The following is a 24,121-nucleotide window of genomic DNA, read 5'->3' as shown; positions in this document are numbered from 1 at the left end:
TTCACAGCCACACAGCCCTGTGCTGAGAATTAAACCTTCCAGAGGCGTGCTAATGAAAAGATGAGAGAGAGAGAGCGGCGGAAGCAGAATCGTCTATTTTCACGCCGAGTCCGTTAGAGCATAATAAATAGGGGATAACAAACAATATTATGGCGTTTGATAGTATAAGAGAAAATTTTAATTTAGAATATTTTTTCATGTTTTATTTATTATTTTAAGAATAATATTATCAGAAAACATTATTTCATCAAAAAAAAATTATTATATTTGTCTTAAAAAATTCCATAAAAGGTGAAAATTTAGCTTTTTTGGTTTGATTTTTTTACCTTAATAAAAATATTACGTCACTTTTATCAAATAATATAAATACTTGTCGTGAAAATCTTGATTTTAAGTAATTTTTTTAGTTGAACATCTGCAATCGATGTAAATTTTTTGGTCCTATCTTAAATTTCGACGGATAAAAAAATATATAACTATCCTTCATTAATATTTATGACCAAATAAATAAATACTTGTCTTGATTTTAAGTAATCATTATATATTAAATTATGAACCATTAATTTAAATGAACAAATCATGGAATTTTTTAATTTGATTTTGCAGTAAATTTGAATCAAATTAATGATTTGTAAATATTTGAATTTCAAATATTAGGTCAATTAGCTAACATTCCATTATCATAAATAATTTAATTTTTAAAAACTATTATGATTCTAATAATTATGTGATTAATTGTTTAAATAAGCATTTCTGGTTGAAATGTAGAATTAATAGTCATATGAATAAACCATTAAATTCATAGTGTTAACGTATGGTGCGTTTATACATGAGAATGTTTGTTTAGTGGAAAAATTTGTGTATGTTTTTTTTATTTAAGTTTTTATAGATCAACGATAATAATATATTTTGTAAATTTTAATATATATATATATGTATATATATATTAACACATATATTTTATAAAATCATAATAATATAAAAATGTGAAAATAGTAAATTTAATACTTTAGTGCATGAAAAATAAACAATGTTTAATATTTAAAAATTAGGTTAAAATATATTTTTTGTCCATGTAAATATCAAAAAGTTTGAAATTCGTTCTTGCAAATATCAAAAAATTTGAAATTTGAACCTGTAAAATTTTTGATATGTTTTTCATCCTCTAAAATTGGAATATGTTATTTTTTGATCCAAAATTAAGCTTAAACCAATCCGAGTCTACGTGACATATTTTAAAACTTAAATCATATATTAAAATATGTTTCCATCCATATAAATATTGACATGTTTGAAATTTGCCCCTAAAACTAACACATTCATTCTCAAACTCAATGTTAAGACTACCAATTCCAATGTTCTTGTAAAATTAAATGTCATCCACAAATTCAACAATCTGACATCCAAATTCACCTCTCTCTTAAAGATGAAGAAAGTTAGGAAAGAAAAGTTTGGAAATGAGAGATTTACAAATTTGTGAGTGTTTTTTCTTGTATTTTGTGTGGGGTTTTAACCCCTATAAATCACTCACTCTCATAATCATCAATGAAGCCAATAAAAAAAAGAGTGATAAATAGGTTTGAATTTAACATATTTTAATTTTTTCAAGGAAAAAAAATTCAAATTTTTGTAAGATGAATTTTCAATATTTCTATTTATAGGGATGAAAAATGTATTTTAACTTTTAATTAAAGTTTTTAAAAATGTATTCATAAGACAAAAAACATGTAAGTAGTTGCAGCTCCGAGGAAAAAACAACATATTTTAATTTTATGAAGATAAAAAATATATAATTTTTTTCACCGAAATAAATTTCAAAATTTTTAATTTTAAAGTAACGAAAAACATGTTTTAATTATTAGAATTGTTTGGTTGAATTAACGTGTTGTGTTGAACGCATGTAGGCTAGCTTATCTGGTGCACCAAGTCCTAACAGAATCGGGTGTGTTGGTGGTGTCACATTGAATTCAAGCTGGCTAGCTAGCTCAAAATTGTTCAACAAATGCAACTCAGCTAGCTGCTGCACTTCCGAACGTATCTCCAACAGTCCCCTTCCTAAAACGATACTCACCCAATTCTTTTACAATTGGTTAGGGTTCGCTGTGTATTTTCCGTTCCCAGCGCATGTTGTCATCCCGTAAGTTTCATAACCCAAAAATAAAAAGGTTGAGGCTTCCAATATAATGATGAACAACATAACCCAAAATTATTAACGAATAGAGAGAAAGAGTTTTTTTGAGTTTTGAGTTTTGAGTTTTGAATTGGCACGACGGCTGAGTGTGTGGTTGTGATCGTTGATCCCTCCCCTATTCAAATCCAACCATGTCGGTGGTTGCACCCCCATACCAGCTCCTTGAGATCAACGTGATCTCGGCCCAAGACCTGGCCCAAGTGTCGAAATCCGTTCGGGGCTACGCGGTGGCGTGGCTCCACCCTGAGCGCAAATTGGCCACCCAAGTGGACCAAGAAGGCCACACCAATCCCACCTGGAACGAGAAGTTCGTCTTCCGCGTCGACGACAGCTTCCTCAATTCCGACAACTCCGTCATCATGATCGAGATCTATTCCCACGCCTGGCTCCGCCACGTCCTCATCGGCACCGTCGCCGTCCAACTCACCAACCTCCTCCCTCCCAACCGAAAACCCAAGCTCCGCTTCGTCGCCCTCCAAATTCGCCGACCCTCCGGCCGCCCGCAAGGGATTCTCAACATCGGCGTCAACCTCCTCGACAGCACCATGCGGAGCATGCCGCTTTATTCTGAACTCAGCTCCTCCACTGTCGGCTATTGGGACATCATGGAATCATCTAAGAAAAAAAAGAAATCCGAGGAGGACGACGACAATACTCACCATCATCACTCGCCCTTGGATTCTAGTCTTTTGACGCTACAACGTTGTCAGAGTGAGAAAAACGACTCCACCGTTAACGATTACGCCTACCATGGCAATGCAAAACATTACGGTTACGACGGGCAGGATTCCGATGTGGGTATGCGGAAAGGTGCCGTTTTTAACGAAGGCTCGCTTATTTCCGACGTGGGCCCCTCTCCGTCGGTGGTGGCGGCTGCGATTGCGAAGGGGCTGTACCCCATGCCGCCGCCAGCGCCGCGCACGGTGGAGAGCTCCACGATGGATGGGTGGTCGGAGAATAGCGGCACGGAGGGGATGAAGACGAAGATTGAGAGGTGGAGGAACGAGCTTACTCCGGCGTATGAGGACTACGTTGATGAGCGGAAGGTGTTGAGGCAGACGTCGAAGCGCGTGGGTCGGACGCCGAGGCGGCGCGGGCAGGGCGGTGGGCCGTGTTCGTGTTTCGGGTCGGTGTTTGGGGTTGAGATTTCGATTACTTGCGGCGGCGGGAACCGGCGGAAAGGGCGGGGAGGTGACAAGGGTCGTGTAACTAGTGCGTCGTCTGAACTCACTTACGATGATTCCTATATTTGAGGAACGTACAGGATGCATGTGGCTGTGAATTAATGGAATGGAATGGGTATATATAAACCTTGTCACGGAATACTGAGATAGAAGAACAGCCTCTTATCTCATCGATCTACTTTCTTTTTTTCTTTCGTCTTCTTTTCTTGACATTTATGTTTAGACATTGTCCATTGAGCCAAAAGGGGTTTTGTTTACCTACGTCATGTATTTTTTTTTTCTTTCAATTCTTTATTTAAATATTCATTTTCTTGTGTCATTCAATTCATATGTATTCTCTTTATCTTCTTGGTCGTGTGTTATTTTACAAGGCCTTTTTACATTTTAATGTATTTTTCTTTTAAAAAATATACAAATACAACAAATTATTGGTTTGAGATAATTTTAATGAGAAAATAGGCTACCGGAATCCAATCACATGCATGCAGCATGGGATTTCGATGCTTTATGATCAGTCCATTTTTTTTTTGTTTTTTTGACAAAATTAGTCCACTTTTCTTGTTCTCCCTACATTAGAGATAATCTCAACCTTTCCAATTATCTAAAGGGTTTATTTATAGAACAACGTCATCCTTGAAATTGTAATTAATGCTTTCTCTCCCAATTATTTTCCAGTAAATATTTGGTGCCAAATGAGCAAGTTTGCAACTACGTTGAAGCCACAATTGCTTAATTATGACTCTTGTGATACGTTCGTTGCCCACGACTCCTTTCCTCCACACACCTAATTCATCACCTTTCTTCTCTTTATCTTCATCCTCTGTAAGTTGCAAAAACACATATCTGCGAGTAGCTAGTAGTGGTTTGACAATTTTTATATGTCTGAAATTGTTGCTATATTTTTTATGTGATTTTTCAGAACTCAACCAAGTCTTTCTTTTGCAGTTTTATAATGTAGTCTTAGCTAGTGTCTTGGTTTGGTAAGTGATACCATACAATACTGTTAGTAGAAAGCTATATATTGTTATAGTGCGTGCAAATATTGGAATAATTAAACCTCGTAAATGTTTGAATAAGGCTTGAAAATGAAGCGAATCATCATAATACAAAGAGGAAATGAGAATGAAAACAATCAAGTGAAGTCAATGTATGCTATCAAGGAAAAAGGGACAACATTTGACATGAAGGAGGCAATTACCCTAGGAATGTGAAGAACTTATAACTTAATTTTCGGTGCGACTTCACTTTTTCTTAATAGCTAACCAAGCATATCTTAATGCTGAAACCAACGTCTTATTTACGATTATCTGCTTTCCTAACAAAACAAACAGAGGGCTAATGGCGGGACGGGGACTTGTGTCCAAATTGATAGTGACATCCACAATCAGTTAACTCACTGTAACCCACAAACAACCTTTTCGTTTTGTTTTTAGTGGGCAGGAACTCAAATGAATTCAGAGAGAATGTGTTTTATTCATAAGCAATAGTTGGCTTATATAAGCCTTACAAAACAGAAAATAGAGTTACGTTCATTCTGTATGACAATAAAATAGGAACAAGTAACCCAACTAACCTAAAGAATAGAACAACCCTTGAAAGTAGGGATTTTATTAACTGACACACATAACAGTAAATAAAACACACAAAATTTGACCAATATTCCCTCCCTTAAGCTATATGCATCTGCTGTATTTTAGCTTACTTAGTGGCTTTTACTACTCCAAGCATGCATCGAGTCCTTTCAAATTGATCAAGCTTCAATGGTTTGATCATTATGTCAGCTAGTTGCTCATCAGAACTGCAGTATCTCAGGCGCACTACTTGGTCGTGTACCAAATCTCTGAGAAAGTGAAATCTTATTGCAATGTGCTTACATCTTCCGTGAAGGACAGGATTCTTGGATAGTTGGATAGTAGAGCTGTTGTCACATAAAATCTCAGTTTCTTCCTTTTCCTCCGATCCAAGATGCTCTAAGATTCTTCGGATCCAGGTACATTGACAGGTGCAGAATGCTGCAACAATGTATTCAGCCTCAGTGGTAGATAAACTTACCACAGGCTGTTTTTTCGAAGCCCATGAAACAGCTCCAATCCCTATTATAAATACTGAGCCAGAGGTGTTTCTTCTATCATCTAAATCTCCTGCATAATTGCTATCGCTGTAAGCTATGAGACCAGTTTTTCTTCCCCTTTTATAGAATAGGCCGTACTCAGTGGTTCCTTTTAGATACCTTAAGAGTCTTTTTGTTGCAGCCCAATGTGACTCCTTTGGATTTGCCATGTACCTGCTGATCAGACTTACTCCAAACATCAAGTCTGGTCGAGTTACTGTTAGATACATGAGACTTCCAATTGCTTGTTTAAATTTTATAGCGTCTACTGCAGCACCTTCATCATCCTTTGATAGTATGGTTCCTGGAACAATAGGATTTCGCACAGGATTAATATCTGTCATATTGAATCTGGCTAGAATTTCACAAGCATATCTCCTTTGACAAATGAAAATTCCAGCATCACTTTGTATGACTTCTATTCCAAGAAAGCGTCTCATTTTACCTAAGTCGGTCATATCAAACTCCAGCTTCATTGAACTTTTGAATTCTTCACACATGTTTCTGCTATTTCCAGTAATAATCAAATCGTCAACGTAGAGGCTAACTATTAGAATATTGTCGTGATCCTTTTTGGTGAACAAGGTGTGTTCATTGTGGCATCTTTCAAACTGTTCCTTTGCAAAGTAAGTCTCAATTTTGCTATACCAAGCTCTTGGTGCTTGTTTAAGTCCATATAGTGCTTTCTTTAACCGGTATATTTGATCTTCTTTTCCTTTCTTGATAAATCCTGCGGGCTGCTGGACAAACACTTCTTCTTGGAGTTCACCGAGTAAAATGGCGCTTTTTACATCAAGTTGAAATACTTCCCATGCACCTTGAGCTGCCAAAGCTAAAAGTACCCTCACAGTGTCAAGTCTAGCAACTGGTGCAAGCACCTTCATATAGTCTACTCCATATCTTTGGGCATATCCTTTGGCCACTTATCTGGCCTTGTACTTTTCTATATTGCCACTTTCATTGAATTTGGTCTTGAAAATCCATTTAACTCCAATGGGTGTAACACCTTCTAGAGGATCAACAAGTTCCTAAGTATTATTCTTTTCAATTGCCTTCATCTCCGTATTCATTGCTTCTCTCCACTTCAGACTTGTACGTGCTTCTTCGAAGGAGTGTGGATCGTCAGAGTTAGCAATCATCATTGCCATTAAGCTCTCTTCCTCTGTTGAGAGATTGGTTTCGTAATCAGTCATCCACGCTGGTTGTCTTCTAGTCCTTGTTACCCTCCCTTCAACTGGTAATGCGTCAACTGGGGAATCTTGGTTAGCATTGCTTTCTAAGTTTGAGGGAGGTTCAAGTACGTCTTGATTGCTGTCATATCCGTCTATTAATTCATGTTGTACAAGTTCTGCATCTTCTTCAGTTTCCTTGTCTTCCCAATCAAGAACATTGGCTTTATTCTCTTCTGCATGTCCGTGCCAGTTCCAGCTTTTATCTTCTTCGAACACTACGTCTCTGCTCCCAATGACTTTCTTTGAAATAGGATCAAATAGTTTGTAGGCTTTAGACTCATCACTCACTCCCAAGAGAACACATTTTAGGCTTTTGTCATCTAACTTGTGTCTCTTTTGGTCTGGAACATGAGTGTGTGCAACACACCCAAATATCCGAAAGTAATCCACTCGTGGCTTGACTCCACTCCATATTTCTTCTGGAGTTTGTTGATCTACCCCGGAGGTTGGACTTCTGTTTTGGACGTGTACACACCACCGAACCGCCTCGGGCCAGAACGATACGTGTACACACCACCGAACCGCCTCGGGCCAGAACGATTTTGGAACTTGCTTCTCGTGTAATACTGCTCGTACAACATTCATGATAGTTCGGTTTTTGCGTTCGGCGACTCCTTTCTGTTGTGGGGTGTAGGCAGCCGTCAATTGCCTAGAGATACCTTGATTAGTGCATAATTCTGTAAACTCCTTAGAGGTGAATTCACCACCTCTATCTTTTCTTAGACAAACAATTTAGATACCAGCTTCCTTTTCAACACAGGCTTTGAAGCTTTTGAACACAGTAATTGTTTCAGATTTTTCATGCAAAAAGTAAATCCAAGCTTTACGTGAATAATCATCAATAAAGCTTAGAACGTACCTTTTGTTGCTGTGTGAGGGAGGCGAGATGGGACCACAGATGTCGGCATGGATTAGCTGAAGCTTCGTTGACGCCTTCCATGAGCTTTGCTTTGGTATGGAGTCTCTATGTTGTTTTCCAACGAGGCAGGTAGTGCAGATTGTTTTGGGAGATTTCAGAGAGGGTAGCCCAAGTACCATTTGTTTGCTTGCGAGTGTGCTAAGTCCTTTGTAGTTGAGGTGTTCAAAACGACTATGCCATAGTTGAGTTTCCTTTTCCGAGACGTCTTCAGCTTGGAGGCACAGGGGGTGTTTAGGACCTATAGATGCTGACAAGTAGAACATCCTGTTTCCTTTCATGGTAGTGTGAATAATTAAGCCTCTGTCTGGGTAAAATATCTTGCACGTGCCATTTTGAATTAGAATGGCTAAACCTTTTTCTTGGAGTTGCCCTAGACTTAATAGATTGGTCTTAAGCTCAGGAGCATAGTATACATCTGATATTACGTGAGAAATGCCATTGATTTGTACCCGAATACTTCCTTTTGCAGTAACAACCATTGTGGTTTTTGTTTTGGAAAACAAAGTACCACATGACTTACCTATTCTTGTTCTTGTACTCCAACTGTAGTTTCTTATCCTGATTCCACTTGATTAATGTCTTATCAATTATTATTGAGACCCATTTAAGGTCGGTCTTGTGGTGAGGGATTTAGGTAATTTTTATGAAATTTTAGATGCTAACCTCCATACCGCCATAATTTTTTTAAATTATTGAGACTTCTTATTAATTCAGCTTGTTCTTCATGATGCCTCTAATGGATGTTTGTTTGGCTCTTAATTAATGCATCAATAACATGCCATAATTGCAAAATTGACTAGCATAATGTCTGGCGCAGGTTTAATTACAAAATTGAATTCCGATCCTGTTATCAATAATTCTTTAATTATGTATTTGACTTTCTATTGCCGTGCCATCAAATGTTTGTGGCGTAATTATTATATTCTTTATCTAAACTTGTGAATGATATGGTGCAGGTGTTGGTTTTGCTAGTGGAATAATAAGCCTTGGAAGACTAGAAGTTTTAAAAGTAAGAAAGTTTGAGAGAGTTTGGAGCTGCCCAAGTTCGCATGGTAAATCATCGGGTCATGTATTTTACAAACCTTTAGAGATTCCAGATGATTTTTCCTGCCTAGGTCACTATTGCCAGTCCAGTGATCAGCCATTAAGAGGACATGCTCTCGTGGCTCGTGAAACTTGTTCTGAACCTGAAGCCGAATCTCCAGCTCTTAAAAAACCAATTAACTACTCTTTGATATGGAGTGCTGATTCACCACATGATGGATGTGGTTATTTTTGGTTGCCAAATCCTCCACTCGGACACAAAGCAATGGGCTTAGTAGTTACTAACAAACCAGATGAACCTGAAGTTGAAGAAGTAAGATGTGTGCGAACCGATTTGACAGAAACATGTGAGACTTGTGATCTATTACTATCTATGAACTAAATTTTTTTCAAAAATTTCATTCAAGGTTTGGAACACAAGGGCATGCAAAAGAGGGACGCGGGGTAGAGGTGTATCAGTCGGGACATTCTTCTGCAGCACCTATTCTAATAACTCTGGAAAAATAGCAGATATTGCTTGCTTGAAGAATCTTGACTCCACCTTACATGCCATGCCAAACATAAACCAAGTTCATGCACTCATCAATCATTATGGCCCCACTGCATACTTCCACCCTGATGAGTATACTTGCCATCATCAGTGCAATGGTTTTTCAAGAAAGGAGCACTTGCATATTCAACAGACAGTGAGAAGGGTAAAGCAATAGATTACCAGGGATCAAAATTACCTAGTGGAGGAACAAATGATGGTGCTTATTGGATAGATTTGCCTACTAATGATGATGCTAGAAATAATGTAAAGAAGGGAGACATAGAGAGTGCAGAGCTTTATGTTCATGTAAAAACAGCTCTGGGAGGAGCAAAGTTTCCCTCATCCTGGGAGCTACCTTCAGGGATCATCCACACTTGGAATAGGAGCAAAGAATGAAGCAGCTAGAAGTAAACTAACAGTGGATTCCAGCACCAGATACAAGGTTGTTGCGGCTGAGTATCTTGGTGAGGGAGCTATTGCTGAAACATGTTGGTTACATGAGAGTGGGGTCCTACAGTTGTGTATGACTCACGTTCTGAAATAGATAAGTTGATAGACCTGCTTCCTGTGTTTGTTAGATTTTCTTTGGTGAATTTGTTTGAATTGTTTCCTACGGAGCTTTATGGTGAGGAGGGGCCAATTGGTCCAAAGGGAAAGGCCAACTGGGTTGGAGATGAAGTGCGTGTTTGAATATGCTTTTGTAGAATCGATTCTAAATCAATATGATTCTATAAAATTGATTTTTGTTTGAATACTTGTATGTGAAAATTGATTTCCACATTTAATATTATTTGAAAATTCGTTCTCAAAATCAATTTTAAATATGTAAATTACTAAAATGGACATTAATTGTTTGGAAAAGTATTTTGTATTAAACATATTTTAAATAGTTAAAAATAAAACATAATTGGGGATATTTTATATTAGATACATAAAAATTGAACACTAAATATATATATATATATATATTAATAATTTAAAAATAAATAATTAAATTTATATCATATTTTTGTACAATAAAATTAATAATTGAAAACATTTGCATAATATATTAATTTACAAAATAAAGCATACATATTTAATAAAGTTTACAAAACTAAATTAGCATAACAATTAAATATAAAATAGCAATAGATACAAAATAATTTAAAGTACCATACACTTTTGACTTACAATAATATTATTAGTTTTTTTTTTAATTCTATAATTTGATCTCTTATTGAATCTCAAACACATTCCATCTCGGATGAAAAAAATAACATTTAGAATTTGAGTTTGAACCAAGCCAATTTTACTGTAATAATTATCATATAAATTAAGAATTATGTTTTCATCTTTATAATGATTAAAGTCAATATCACTTTCAGCGTTTTTTCTAATAAAATTATGGTAATATCACACATATTAAAAATATGTTAAAATTTAAAAATGATAAAAAAATAATTTAAATGGTTAATAGTAGATAGAAGTTACGGATGGAGGGAAGAAAGTGATGGAATTCGGGTGACTTAGTGTAGTAGAAGGAGAAGGGTTGAAAAAACCTTTGAATCAAAACAAAAGCACTAAAACATGAATATGAACATGCAGTTGAAGGAATGTGAAGGACTTGGAAAGCCTCGTGGAGTTATTATATTAAATATGTTGTTAAGTAAGTAAAATTTAAGTTGATATTCTTTTTGGGCAGGATAAACTGCAGCACATTTTCTAATAATAACTTATTTTTATATTTATTAGTGAAAGAGTATTTAATACACGGATAGGTTGGTGAGAAAAGATATAAATGCTAGAATGAAAATATATTACGATTGTTGACTATTCAAAAGCAAAAAAAAAAGAAGAAGGATAAAATCATAAATAATAAAAAATATTCACAAAAATTAATTTTGTTGGATTTATAAGTTACTTTGAACAGCTTGAACAAGAACACAGTCTTCCGAACTTAATCAATTACGATGCAAAATCCAAATATCTTGATCAATATCAATATTCATGTTTGACGAATATTAACACACGTCCAATAAAAACTAACACGGTTCTATACATACACAAAACTGCTACTAGTCCCTCACTCCGTCTTTGCTTCATCAATTCTTCTCTGTTACTGTGCTATGTAGTATGTACTACTAGTATTTTGTTAAACGGAGTGAATTATTTTGTTGGTGTAAAAAGAGACTGAAATCTAAAGTGATCCTACTCACTAATAACTGAACAAACAACCCAAATACTATTTATAGGATTATTTTAAGGATCACAACTAGGGAGCCTAAGTTAGGTAAGGCTTTAATTTTAATACGAGAAAAAATACAACCAACTATTGTCTTTATTATAGTTTGAGAAATATTAGGAGTGTATTTAACCACACTTTTTTTAATATATTTTTTTATTGTTAAAATTTATTAGAAATAATATTTTTTCTTCATATTTTATTATAAATAATATTTTTAATATAATTTTGTAACTTTTAATAGAGCAAGTAAATTGGATTGCTCAGCTAAGTCAAAACTCACCTAGATAGAGTGAGAAATCAACTCAACACTCAACCTAATTATATTTTTTTTGTAAAAGTTGGATGAAATAACCCATTTAAAAGATAAATCAAAATGTAATGATGTAGTTGAAAAGAATAGGATGAAAGAATAAACAAAAGAGAAGGTTGATGAATATTTATGTTGGTTAAATTAGTATTTTGGTTTTTTAATTTATTATTTAAGTTTAATTTGGTTCTCTAATTTTGTTTGATTCAAGTTGGCCCTCTGCTTATTTAAATCATTTAAGTTACTCCTTTAGTTTAAATTATAAGAAATCATATTTTGTAATGACTTAAAATTGCACATTAGGCAGTGTTACATGGTCACAAAATATATATATTTTTTTAAAAAATAATCAATTTTAAAAATTAGATAATTAAATTGAACAAAAAAAAAATTAGAGAACCAAATTTAAAAAAACAAAAGATTAAATTTAACTTAAATAATAAAATTAAACCTAAATAATAAATTAGAGTCATCAAAATATTAATTTAACCTATGTTTATTGATTTATTGGTTTTAAAATGTAAAATGAATAATAGTTTCCATTGTTTTCAATAATAACTTTTTTACTCATTTCTTATTCAATATATTTTTTTTTATCATAAGAGGAGAATTTATAAGAAAAGTTTTAAGATAATACTATCTCCCATCTTTTATATATATATATATATAACGTGATTGCAGTTAATGATTACTCGTTCTTTATATTCAGGAACGAGGTAGAAATAGAAAATTACTCTTTATTGTACTCCTGGCACCCGTACCGCACTTGAGATTCAAACGCTGTGTTCTTGAAGTGGTTAAGGGCAGGGCACTCTCTGCATCTTCCTGTACTGTATCAAGGTTTTGATTTGACTTAATGCTTCTTCTATTTGTCATCCTGGCTAGCTATATACATTACAGATCAATACCCCTTTTTCCTACTCTGTAACATCATCAATTATCTCTTTTCTTCCAGTTAAACTGCAAACAAGGTTACTCTAATCTAATCCCTAAACTATATTCCTTTTTCAACTTCTTCTTCTTTTCAGACGCAATCAACGCAATGGATTGGGCTTTTGTGCATAAAACCTGGGATAAGTGGGCTTCTACGAACATTGGTTATTCTGGTCAGCAACATCTTGCTTTCAAGCCACGCTGATATGCATACAAACTGTTTGAAAAATTAAATTGTACATATTGTCAGATTGGTGAGATTTATCTGATCCTCGTATCTTCTAGGTCATCCGTTAAAAGCTGCTTTGCTTATTAATTATGACCCGACTGGACCATCTCGATTATTATCTACCATGTAAGAAGGCTTATTTTGTTTCATTCTTGTTATCAATTTTAGGTTTTTTTTTTTTTTTTAGCAAAGCTGTTAAGAAGAAGCTGTATTGTTATTGCTACATTGTTTTTAATCTAAACACAAAAGTGGTTGTAACATTGTCAGTTATTCTGTGTTTTTCTTTTTTGAAAATCTCTTTAGTACTGTCAGTGGTTGAAGAAGTTTAATAATTTATTTCTGAAAAATTGCACAAACTGCCTGGTAAACTTCATGCTGCCTTTGTTGTGGCACTTCTATTGCATATTCGGAATTTTCTTTGTTATTTCTAGAAATATTGGATTTATCAATTGAGTTATTTGATGCTGGCAGTGCTGAGCAAGAAGGGATGAGAGCCAATCCCATTGAATTGAGTCACTTTGTGGACTTCATCAAACAAAATAAACTCCAGACAGAGCTCTTCATTATTGGGTCCAATCAGTGTAAGCTCAAACTCAGCTGTATTTTAATTTGCCTAAATAATTACTTGCAGCTTTCTGTTTTTCAACTTCTTTTTTTATGCCCTCTACTATAAGGACATTTGAAGGTTCTGAAACAAAAGAATACACTATTTTAAGAATTCTCTCACATATCTAGGTAATAGGAATTTAAGAATCTTGGAGGGCTCATAACCTGCATTCTAGTCCTACATATATAGATATAAACTAAACGCCTGCTATCTTTTAGAGGTTTAAGAGGTTAGTTGAGGAGATTTAAAAAAGGAATTATACTTATTGCTTAAGTATATATGGCTGTCTGTGAATAAAATGCATAGTTGTTTTCCATTAGAACATTTACTAATTATTTTAGGAGATCATAAATAACACACAAGGTGTGTGTTCATACATCTCACGTATGTGTAAAAAAGTTTGAAAATTTACCATGTCCTGGAGTGGATTGCAGATATACATGGAAATACATGTTATAATATATGTGTTATGATAATGCATGTCATTTGAGTCATTACACTTTTTATACCTTATCTGTAACTTTATCTACTGCCATGGTGCATTGTAGTTTACCTTCTTATACTTTACTAATGGAAATTTGCATAGCAGACTTGATCACGTCAATTCATGAGAACTGGTTTAGTGCAAGGTGTATAAACACATCAAAGCCTGCTGGTGAAGGTGCTATTGTTATACAAACAGCAGCTTATATCTTGGTTGCTATGTAAGCATATAATTCAAATTCATCATATTTATCATGGCCTATTAATGCAATTTACTCTCTCTGTATACTCATCTTTTTGTTTCACAGGTACGAAGGTTCCATTGGTCCAGCATCTAGGGCTATGGCAGCTGCTGATCAGTTAACTTGGCAATTAGGGCGAAAAAATCTTTAAATTAATCCTTCAGATCTGTAGCATGCACTTACCAAAGGGATAATTTTTCTGTTTTCACTCCGATTTTTGTTTAGATGGTTGCCGCTAAGTATCTTGGTGGTAGAATCATTACAGGTCCTGCCATTATGTATGATATACGTTTTGAAATAGATGAGTTGATAGATCTGCTTTCGATCTTTGTTAAATTTTCTGTGGAGAGCTTGTGTGGGCCAAACGGTCCAAAGGGGTCGACTAATTGCATGGGAGATGGAATGTTATTCACTTATTCCTGTTTAACTTGCCATCTCTTCCTGTCACAAGCGAGCATATCTTAGATCAACAATAATATAAATAAAGGAGATAAGGTCTAAGATATCTCTCTAATTTTTACCTTTTACTCGTATCTTGCACATATTTTTTGAAATGATATATCTTGCATATATTAACATATTAACTAACTTGAATGTTGAAATTCTTAGAAGATCCTCCTATGAGAGTGTTTACATTGTTTAACTTTATTAAGTGACGTTTTCATTGGAGTAGATGACATCGTGTTGTTCATATGAGTAACTGTTGCTTAGTAAATTTATACAATAGAATATTTTTCAAACATAGTAGGATCTGTGAAATTAAATTAATTACTCAGTTCAACAACTTTAGCATTTAAGTGAATTTAATGTAGAATGTTTAAATTTATGTAAAATTGTAAGGTCTTACAAAATTAAAATCATGATAAATAATCCATATAAACAATTATGTATTATGCATTATAGATGTTCTTAGAGATATGAGTAAAAAAATATTAATGTTACATTAAAAAATTAAAATAATAATCATTTTGGGATATATTTTTGTTTTTTATACAATGATTATTATGTAATTTTTAATTAAGATTGATGTAATTAAATATGATTAATTAATTTTCTTATATTTGAGATTGGATGAACTAGTACTTAAATCCAACTAACTTACCAAGATTTTGTTTGAATATATCCCTTTTGTTGAATATTTTTTTTATCACTATAATCAGTATAAAGTATTTATTAATTTTGTTAATGATTAATATTTGTTAAATATTTTTAATATATAAAATGAATTTTTATGATATTTTTAAGCAAGAGAAAAAATGTATAAATGAAAAATACATATAATGGTTTTTTTAGTTGTAAAGAACATAAAAGGACTTAATTTTTAAAAACAATTTTTTCTTTTTTTTTTTAATTTTTTTTTCAAAAAATAAATTCCCATACCTCATTTTCGAACAAAGGGTTAAAGAACAGGAAAAAAAAAGGCTTTTGTAGAATTGTTGCGATTTATTCTTGGATTCCCTGAAAATGACAGCGGAGGAGGCAGCGTTTTCCCGTGGAACTCACTGCAGCGGATCACAAATCGTAAGCACGCAGCCAGAGAAGACCGCCAGAGTTCTTGTCAGAGACGACGGAGAAAACAAAACTTCGAAAATTCAATTCAACTTCCAACCTTTATTTAATCCGCAACTATAAATTAAAGTCAGAGTCCTACGGAAGAAAAAAAGGTGGCGAATCGGAATCGAGTTGCAATGAAAGCAAATGGTGTTACATGGTGGTTATGTTCTATACTAGTTTGCATAGTTTTAGTTTGTGTTCAATTTGAAGGGTGTGTGGCATCCAAGACTAAGAAAACGGACGAGGCATACGTCACTCTTTTGTACGGAGATGAATTCTTGTTGGGTGTTAGAGTTCTGGGAAAATCAATACGGAACACTGGATCCAACAAGGACATGGTAGTGTTGGTCTCCGATGGTGTGTCTGATTATGCCAAAAGCCTTCTCCGGGTATTCATCATCTTCTTTTTAATGGGTCTTCCTCAAATTTGAAATTTGAACTCTATGTTTGACATGAATCTGTTGACACCTGAGTTTTGTGTAGTTTGTGATTTTAACTCTTTATTTGGTGGATTTGTGTTTGAATTTTGTGAAGGCTGATGGGTGGATAGTGGAGATGATTAGTTTACTTGCTAATCCTAATCGAGTGCGTCCAAAGAGGTTTTGGGGTGTCTACACAAAGCTCAAAATATTTAACATGACCGACTACAAGAAAGGTAACCTTTTTCTTTTGGCCTTTTGTGTGTATATATCATCTGGTTGTAGAAATAAGGATGGAACTTTATAATTCTTGTTCACCTTGGAGAATACCAAGGAGAGAGGGCGGAGGGCTCTAGCTCAAGCCGCCATCAATGTCTACCCCTAGGTCTGCCTAACCATGAACCTGAGATGAGCCATGCAGCTCACCTCTATTTATACATGGTGTTCTCTGACAATGGTGTTCTCTGACAATGGTGTTCACGTGTAAGGGTCTTGTTGGTTCCTTTTTGCCACGCCATTGTGCGGATTCAGTCCTGTCCCCCTTGTACACTGTATGGGGTGCATGGTTGTGTGTGTTTGACATGTTAGGTCGCGGCGTTTCCCTGACCCTGTCAACACGTTTCTGGAGTACGATTTTGTACCGTACTTCCCATCGATTTGGCTAATCGGCCGTAGTGGAAGTTGGGCGTCGCTTCAGCTACTCGGTTGTAAGAACCAGTACCCTCAGGGTGAGTCGGTATTCCCGAGATATCCATTCTGGATAGTGTACAACCCTCCAATTAAGCCTAGTAGCATAAATGCTTAAGGGTGAGTCGTTCCCTTTGTCATAATCGGTTTCCCTGGATACCCATTCCGGATGGTGTACAATTCTCATTTAGGTTATGAGTTTAATTTTTATGCACTCCCTGGTTAAAGACTTTTGCACTAACAATCAATACAAAAATAATCTCAAGTATGGTTTTTAAAGTAGACAATACCAATAATATGTGATTGAATGATAATATAAAAATCTGTGTATTCTAATTAAATTCTCGCCATTGAAAAATGGGAGTAATTACTATGCTGTGCTGTTTAGTTAAACTTTTCCTTTTATTTCCAGTTAGTTATTAGTTGCTTTTGAATAAAGTGAAACTGGGGGAGACAGTTTAGGTTTCAAGTTTTAAGCTTTCTATCTTATAAGTGGTACAATGTGTGGTTTATTGGTTGTTTATGCGTTGAATGTGAATGTGCAGTTGTTTACCTTGATGCGGACACTATTGTGGTTAGAAATATTGATGATCTTTTCAAGTGTGGGAAATTCTGTGCTAACTTAAAGCATTCTGAGAGGTTGAATTCGGGAGTCATGGTGGTGGAGCCATCTGCTACTCTTTTTAATGACATGATGAGCAAAATAAAAACTACTGCATCTTACACTGGAGGTAAAACAAATTTTGGGTACTTCTATATTCTATTACTTTGGTTTTATTTATTTATTTATTTATTATTTTATTTTGTTTTATTTATTTTTTTGTTTCAAGGACCATATATGCTAGATGTCGATTTAAACCTGATAGCTTTTAACAATGGTCTTCATCTGTCTTTCTCCCTTTGACAGGCGATCAAGGATTTCTCAATTCATATTACTCTGGATTTCCCAATGCACATGTTTTTGAGCCAAATTTGAGCTCAGAGGTGTTGAGTTCCAGACCCATTCCTGAAATGGAGCGACTATCAACACTGTATAACGCTGATGTTGGTCTTTACATGCTTGCTAACAAGGTACTATAATATAGATAATGACTGGATAGTACTTTCCTTTTAAGTAACTAGAGTCAGTGAGGCATGACTGCATGAGAGATGTCGTTTTTACAAATCAATGGTTAACTTTTCTGAAAGAGTCCCACACTTTAATGTATATGATGTTTAATTATTGTGATGTTCTATGATTATGATGTGATTTGTTTTACATGTACTGTCTTTTCAACAGATATTCTGTGTGATCATTGGAATAAATTATGGCATTCAAGTGACCCTATATTACTGTTAGCAATGTGGTAGTTTTACAGTGTGTGGTTTTCCATTAGCACAAATTCCCTAGCATGCAAACAAAAAAGTAATAACTAGTTGTGTGCAGGCAAACATACATTAGGCTCTTTCCCAATGGAAAACCAAACACACATGCAGCAGTTAGAATCAATATTTGTTAATCTGAGCTTACTAATGGGTCAAGGTGATGATCTGAGAAATCTTAAGATTTTCCATCATCATATTTTCATTTTCCTTTAGTTAGTGTTAGAAGTTTAATTTTTGGGCATGTGTGGTCTGTCAAAACTTCTGATTTCAATCAATTCTGAAATGTTTCACTAATTTATAAAATTAGTGATAGGTGTGTGACAATTGTTTCATTTAGAAATCAGTAGTTCAGATTCTTGTTAAGATTTTTGTTTTATTATGTCCTATTATAGGGCACCTAGCCTAAATAACAAGTACTTTGTAGAAGATTTAGTATAACACCCTGCATACCAAATACTACATGCATTTGTCTCTGAGCATTCATTTGTATTGCATCTTTCAATTCTATTGTCTAACATTCTAACTATTCATGCTGATCTATCCAGTGGATGGTAGATGAGAATGAACTCCGTGTGATTCACTATACACTGGGCCCCCTTAAGCCTTGGGACTGGTGGACGTCTTGGCTTTTGAAACCTGTTGATGTTTGGCAGGTACTTCCGCAACTCATCATCCTTTTTTTGGTTTTCTATTAATATAAAAAAAAATGGTCTCATCCTCATATTTATAAAGACCACATTTGCCTAAGTAACCATGTTTTCCCAGTTGAAGCTTGTTACAAAAAGTATACTTACTTGTTTGTTCGAACCTTGGTGGGATGTTTAGGATGTAAGGGAACAGCTTGATGAATCCCTTCCTGGAACAGGAGGGGGCCAGAATCCTAAAGACAGTTTTCTTGTGAAATTTCTCTTTCTGCTACCATTCTGTGCTTTACTCTTCTGCTGCTATCATTCATTTACAAAGGTCAGCTATCATGGATTGATATTCTTGTCTATTCTCTTTGCATTAAGCTAATATGGCTTTACATAAGTCTTATAAAATTGTATTTTCTGCAGAATCAAGGGTACTTCAGTACACTTTGTAGAAGCTCACTATGTGATCAAGTCAGACACCTTTATTATAGGATTAGATCAAATGGGCCACTTGCATATACTAGTATTTCGGCATCAACTACCAATTCTGTCCATCAGGTTGGTTTTCTCTTCTGTCTTCTAGTTGAGGATTTGTATCCTGCCATGCAATGACCTCACATGATGGAATCATTTGATGAAAGACAAACACAATGCCCTGCATGTGTGATTTCCCCAAATCCTGACACTGAGTCCCACATTCTTTCCTGCACAGGAAGTTATGTCTATATGACTATCTATCATCAAATGACCTGGTCATGTTATGGCTTCAAACGAGAGAATGCATATCCTATAGTTGGATGTACCTAATGGTTGGATTTATATATTTTCAACATACTAATTTTTGTTTCTATGGTGTCTAACAGCTCTTAAATGGTGCTCAGAACAAGGTTCCTGCTTATTTGGGTGGCATTTCTGTCTGTGTCTGTTTTATGGTTGCAGTGGTGTCTCTGGGACTAGCTCTCTTGATTGTTCCTCAGCAAGTGATGCCATGGACTGGATTGCTTTTGATGTATGAATGGACATTCACAATTTTTTTTATATTATTTGGAGGTTATATCCATTTGATTTATCAGTGGGGAAAAATAGTGGGATCACGAGCAGCATCTTCCTTGTCACAGCCTGGGTCCGATTATGATTCAGAAAAATGTATGTTCTCAAGAGTAAAGCTTCTTTTGTGGTTCTGTTTTTCATTTAATTGTGATGTTGAGGTACTTTTTTTTTTTTTTTAATTGAATCTATATGTTATCTGTATTTACAGTTCATCAGCGACAGATATCATCTTGTGATTCTGCTACATGGTACTATGGTTTAGGGATGGCCTTGTTGGCCATTGCAGCTCCATCGTTGCCTTGTCTTTTTGGAATAACTGCTTTGTTTTTAAGGTAATTTATGTTCTAATATATTATGGCTAGTCTAGTTAAAATACTTCTAAACTTTTTTTCTTTTTCAGGAAACTTGTATCTTTGTTCGCAATGGCATGTCTTTGTTATTATCAATATCATTGACTATTAGACAATTTTGAAATGTCAAAATTCTACAATAACCCTCTTCATGTTTCAGAGGAAAGAAAATGAGGAATTGGAGAGAAAATGAAAGAAATTTTTGAATTTTTGTTTCTAGAAGCAAACTTTTCTCTTTTGTTCATTTTCTCTTCAACCAAACCAAAGAAAATGTATTGTTTTCGTATTTTCTCCTTTATTTTTTACCCTTTCATTTAAACACACCATAAAAGAACTTCCAATGTCCAATGTCTGCCCAATTGGCTATTATTTCATCGATAACTTGTTTGTACTCATGATATAGGAGCAGTAAACAAATAGTAAATTATAATTAATGCAGGGTTCTCTATCTTTATAATTTCAAGATATTTTAGTTAATTTTTGCGGCTTCTATGTATGGGTAGTATTTCAGGTTAACTTTATGTTATGTATTTAAGACTTTGTTTCATATTTTAAAGGCCCCATGACTCTTAATTAGCTTGGGGTAGTTAGTGTCAAAGGTCAGATTTATGGAGTTGTTTTCGTGTACTAGTAACTTGCTTTTTAGTAAGTTGAGCCTAGGAAGTTGTAGGTTAGTACTTGTAATCTGAAATCCCTAAGAAGAGATGCAATATGAGAATTGAGAGGTCTTAAGCTTGTATCATGATAGAAGCTAAAGCTTAGTCTTTGAATGGAAGATCCTTTAGGTGAATAATAAACCCAAAATTATCAAATACTACTATAATTTTCTTTTTTCCCAGTCATTCTCTAATTTTTGATAGATTTTTGTCTTGACTTTTTGCCCTACATCATCACATCACATCACATTGTAAGAACTAGCAACTATCTGTGGTGGTTGAAAGTCAATGAAACCTCCTAAAGTGCCTTCTCTAATTTTGAAGTGGATTTAGCCATTATTTTTCCGTTAATTCAAAGTAGTTTTGGTATTAAAAGATCATTTATCAAATATTTCCTTGAAATTAAATTTGCATTTTTATTTTTAACAGGTTAGGTTTGATGGTTGTTGGGGGCATAATATTGGCGTCTTTCATGACATATGCTTCCGAACATCTTGCAATCCGATCATTTCTTAAAGGCATTGATGAGCGCGATAATGCTCGAAATAGTAGCTCGTGTTTCTTATGTTGATTTGATTGTGACAATAGCAAGTGGTGATGTAAACTATGGTCGATATTTTCTTCCCTTTTTCAGCTTACATATCTAATGCTGTTCTAGTGGAAAATGTATTTAAGGAATTTTTGTCTATTTTGTCTATCTTCTAACAATGTATTTTGCCGAGGTCCTGTTGTAATATTATTGTTATTCTTTCAGAAAATGACCTTATTCTATTGAAATCACGCATAATGGTGGCTCCAAACAGCTCTTTGATTTGACGTGGTTGTGGGCATAAACATGGTTCATAAAATAAGATTAGTTTTGTCCAGTATATTTTAGAGGGTAAATTGTTAACTTATCATTTAATGTTGCGAGCTAGTTTATTTTGGATTTTCTTTTACAGTTTTTTTAGATTAAAAAGAGTTTAATGTCTATACACTTATAATATAAAATTGTTTTATACTATTATTTAATCCTAAGTTACTATTTTAAATTATTTTAAAATAATCATTTTAAATTTTTTATAGTTGTCTATTTTTCTTTAAAAAAATCATTAAAACAAGTTAATGAACATCATTTACTCTCGATTTAATAAAGTGCAGGAGATTAAGCATAAGTTATTGTTATGATGGCACTGCACAAGGGTTGGCCAAGTAATGACTAATGAGGGGTAACTCTGCCAACTCAGATCATTTTTATTATTTATTGGAGAAATAATACTAACGTACTCTCTAACAAACTATTTCAATACACTTGTTTTAATTAAATTAATGTCTGACTTTCACTTCTTATTTAGTGCCCTATTCTTAACTCCATAATTTATGATTTTTTTTATTAATAACAAAAAAATATAAAAAGAACATGTTAGAGAATATAATAATAACATATCTCCAATAAACAACAAAAAGGAAGATATAAAGTTCATCATTTGTTTTATTCTCCTTCCTTTTAATTTCATTAAGAAAAGAACAATGAAAGAAAACAAAATAGATCGTCCCATTTAGATTATTATTTTTTATTTCGTTTCGAATTTATACTAAGGTTGCATTTGATAAAAATAATTGATGATGATTTTTATTTTGTATATGATGTATTCTAAAAATGAAACAAAATTAGAGTTAAAATTAAAAATAGTATATTTTCATTTCAATAAAACTAGTGTATTAAGCGAGCTTCCTATCATAGCCTTCTTGCTAGTGGAATTCGCACTAGAAAACCATATAATGGACTAATTCATAGAATATATCTATAATTAAATTTTAGTGTAACAAGCACTTCTAAAGAGATTTTTTAAAATTATTTATTAATATCTTTTCAACTATCCTTAATAGTTGAAATTAACAAGTTGAAAATCGTACAAGCGTGACTTCTCAAGTGGTTCGTCACTGTTAGTCAGGAGTAATTCACTAGAGATATCCTATACTCCCACTTAAAGTCAACACAATGAATGGGAAATAACAAAAATGCGGGAAAAAAAATCCGTACACTAATAGTATTATTAAAAATATTTATTTATAACTTTTGGAAAAGTCACTTTAAAGTATAATATGAAATATTTTTTTTAAAAAAGTAACGTTTTTCAGGTTTTTATGTGAACCTTATTATCATAGGAAAATATTATGTTATTCATGCTTTATTTTATTGGAGTTTCTTCCCTCCTTCCCTCTCTCTCTAATAGATATGTGCCGACCATCAATTAATAAAAAATCATGTTTAATATAATTTTAAAATAATTTTATAAAAATCAATCAATTTATCACACATAATAGTTTGTAATTAAATTATAGTATTGTAAGAAATCTTTATACCGTGAGTACATGTATTATTTATTCTACTATTAAGGAAACACAATTTTCAGGTCAATTAGCAGCGTAAAAATAATATGCAAAAATTAAGTGAATATCTTTTAAAAAAGCTTTTGCAAGGACAAATTTTGCCTGAGTGAACCGGTTGAATATGATGCATAATCGAGCTATATATATATATATATATATATATGCCTTTTAAGTTTTTCATAAAGATACTTTCTCAAGTAAATTTAACATGTTTGCTAGCTAGCTCATATTGCATTAATTCTGGATTTTGTTCAGTTTAATTGAAATGTCATTGAAGTTGTCAAAGTCAATCATCATATTTGCCTTGTCGTTTTGGCCATAGATGACTCATAAACCAGTAGAAATGTGTTAATCAACTCTTTAAACTTTAAACTTTACACTACATTTTGTTGTGGTGCGCATCACTTTACTTCAGGTGGGAACACAAGGTGACTAACACATCTGATAATGAAATTAAAAAGAAGATAATGGACAAAAGGAGGAAGGAGTTGACGACATAATCCTTATCCTAAAGTAATAAAGTATGGTAGATAAAAACAATTAACTTTATAAATAATGATATCGATATTCTCAATAGAAATTTAACTTATTAATTAAGTAATATGCATAAGTTGTTATAATTATCTAATATCTATATTTCATTCTTAAAAAGAAAAAAAAAACTAGTGTATTACATGTATCCTCTATATTAATTAACACTTTACATTAGATTATTATTTTTATTATATTATTATATCAAAATATTTATTAACTTTGTTGATAATTAATCTTTGTTAGAAAACTCGATACCTTTAA

The 24,121-nt window shown here is 33.6% G+C and overlaps 3 protein-coding genes and 1 pseudogene across 3 annotated transcripts; all 4 read left to right on the top strand.

Annotated features, from left to right (window-relative positions):
* The first annotated feature begins 2,322 nt into the window (after positions 1 to 2,322).
* On the top strand, positions 2,323 to 3,444 carry LOC114405342. The gene has a single exon (XM_028367921.1). It carries the CDS (start codon positions 2,323 to 2,325, stop codon positions 3,442 to 3,444), a length of 1,122 nt encoding a protein of 373 aa, XP_028223722.1.
* A 4,996-nt stretch (positions 3,445 to 8,440) lies between these two features.
* On the top strand, positions 8,441 to 9,608 carry LOC114405341 (annotated as a pseudogene).
* Positions 9,609 to 12,450: 2,842 nt separating this feature from the next.
* On the top strand, positions 12,451 to 14,576 carry LOC114407725. The gene is made up of 6 exons (XM_028370935.1): positions 12,451 to 12,586; positions 12,775 to 12,852; positions 12,965 to 13,034; positions 13,380 to 13,489; positions 14,105 to 14,219; positions 14,307 to 14,576. The coding sequence occupies exons 2-6, from the start codon at positions 12,789 to 12,791 to the stop codon at positions 14,389 to 14,391; spliced, it is 444 nt and encodes a 147-aa protein (XP_028226736.1). The 5' UTR covers positions 12,451 to 12,586; positions 12,775 to 12,788; the 3' UTR covers positions 14,392 to 14,576.
* A 1,104-nt stretch (positions 14,577 to 15,680) lies between these two features.
* LOC114407724 (inositol phosphorylceramide glucuronosyltransferase 1-like) lies at positions 15,681 to 21,769 on the top strand. Its single transcript, XM_028370934.1, has 10 exons — positions 15,681 to 16,183; positions 16,329 to 16,449; positions 17,446 to 17,631; positions 17,808 to 17,971; positions 18,811 to 18,918; positions 19,091 to 19,228; positions 19,321 to 19,455; positions 19,761 to 20,043; positions 20,156 to 20,279; positions 21,383 to 21,769. The coding sequence occupies exons 1-10, from the start codon at positions 15,929 to 15,931 to the stop codon at positions 21,522 to 21,524; spliced, it is 1,656 nt and encodes a 551-aa protein (XP_028226735.1). The 5' UTR covers positions 15,681 to 15,928; the 3' UTR covers positions 21,525 to 21,769.
* The last annotated feature ends 2,352 nt before the right edge of the window (positions 21,770 to 24,121 follow it).

Source organism: Glycine soja, chromosome 3 (assembly GCF_004193775.1).
Source record: "Glycine soja cultivar W05 chromosome 3, ASM419377v2, whole genome shotgun sequence".
Taxonomy (NCBI): Eukaryota; Viridiplantae; Streptophyta; class Magnoliopsida; order Fabales; family Fabaceae; genus Glycine; species Glycine soja.
The sequence above is the reverse complement of the archived record's forward strand: the minus strand, read 5'-3'. Positions and strand labels throughout refer to the sequence as shown.

What these genes read in the sequence shown, in the direction of transcription:
- LOC114407724 (XM_028370934.1), top strand. Translation starts at nt 15,929, where the DNA reads ATGAAAGCAAATGGTGTTACATGGTGGTTATGTTCTATACTAGTTTGC. An exon ending in TTTACATGCTTGCTAACAAG is followed by an intron (nt 17,972 to 18,810) that starts GTACTATAATAT and finishes TGATCTATCCAG; the next exon opens with TGGATGGTAGATGAGAATGA. An exon ending in CGATTATGATTCAGAAAAAT is followed by an intron (nt 20,044 to 20,155) that starts GTATGTTCTCAA and finishes CTGTATTTACAG; the next exon opens with TTCATCAGCGACAGATATCA.
- LOC114405342 (XM_028367921.1), top strand. Translation starts at nt 2,323, where the DNA reads ATGTCGGTGGTTGCACCCCCATACCAGCTCCTTGAGATCAACGTGATC.
- LOC114407725 (XM_028370935.1), top strand. Translation starts at nt 12,789, where the DNA reads ATGGATTGGGCTTTTGTGCATAAAACCTGGGATAAGTGGGCTTCTACG. An exon ending in TACGAACATTGGTTATTCTG is followed by an intron (nt 12,853 to 12,964) that starts GTCAGCAACATC and finishes CGTATCTTCTAG; the next exon opens with GTCATCCGTTAAAAGCTGCT. An exon ending in GCTTATATCTTGGTTGCTAT is followed by an intron (nt 14,220 to 14,306) that starts GTAAGCATATAA and finishes TTTGTTTCACAG; the next exon opens with GTACGAAGGTTCCATTGGTC.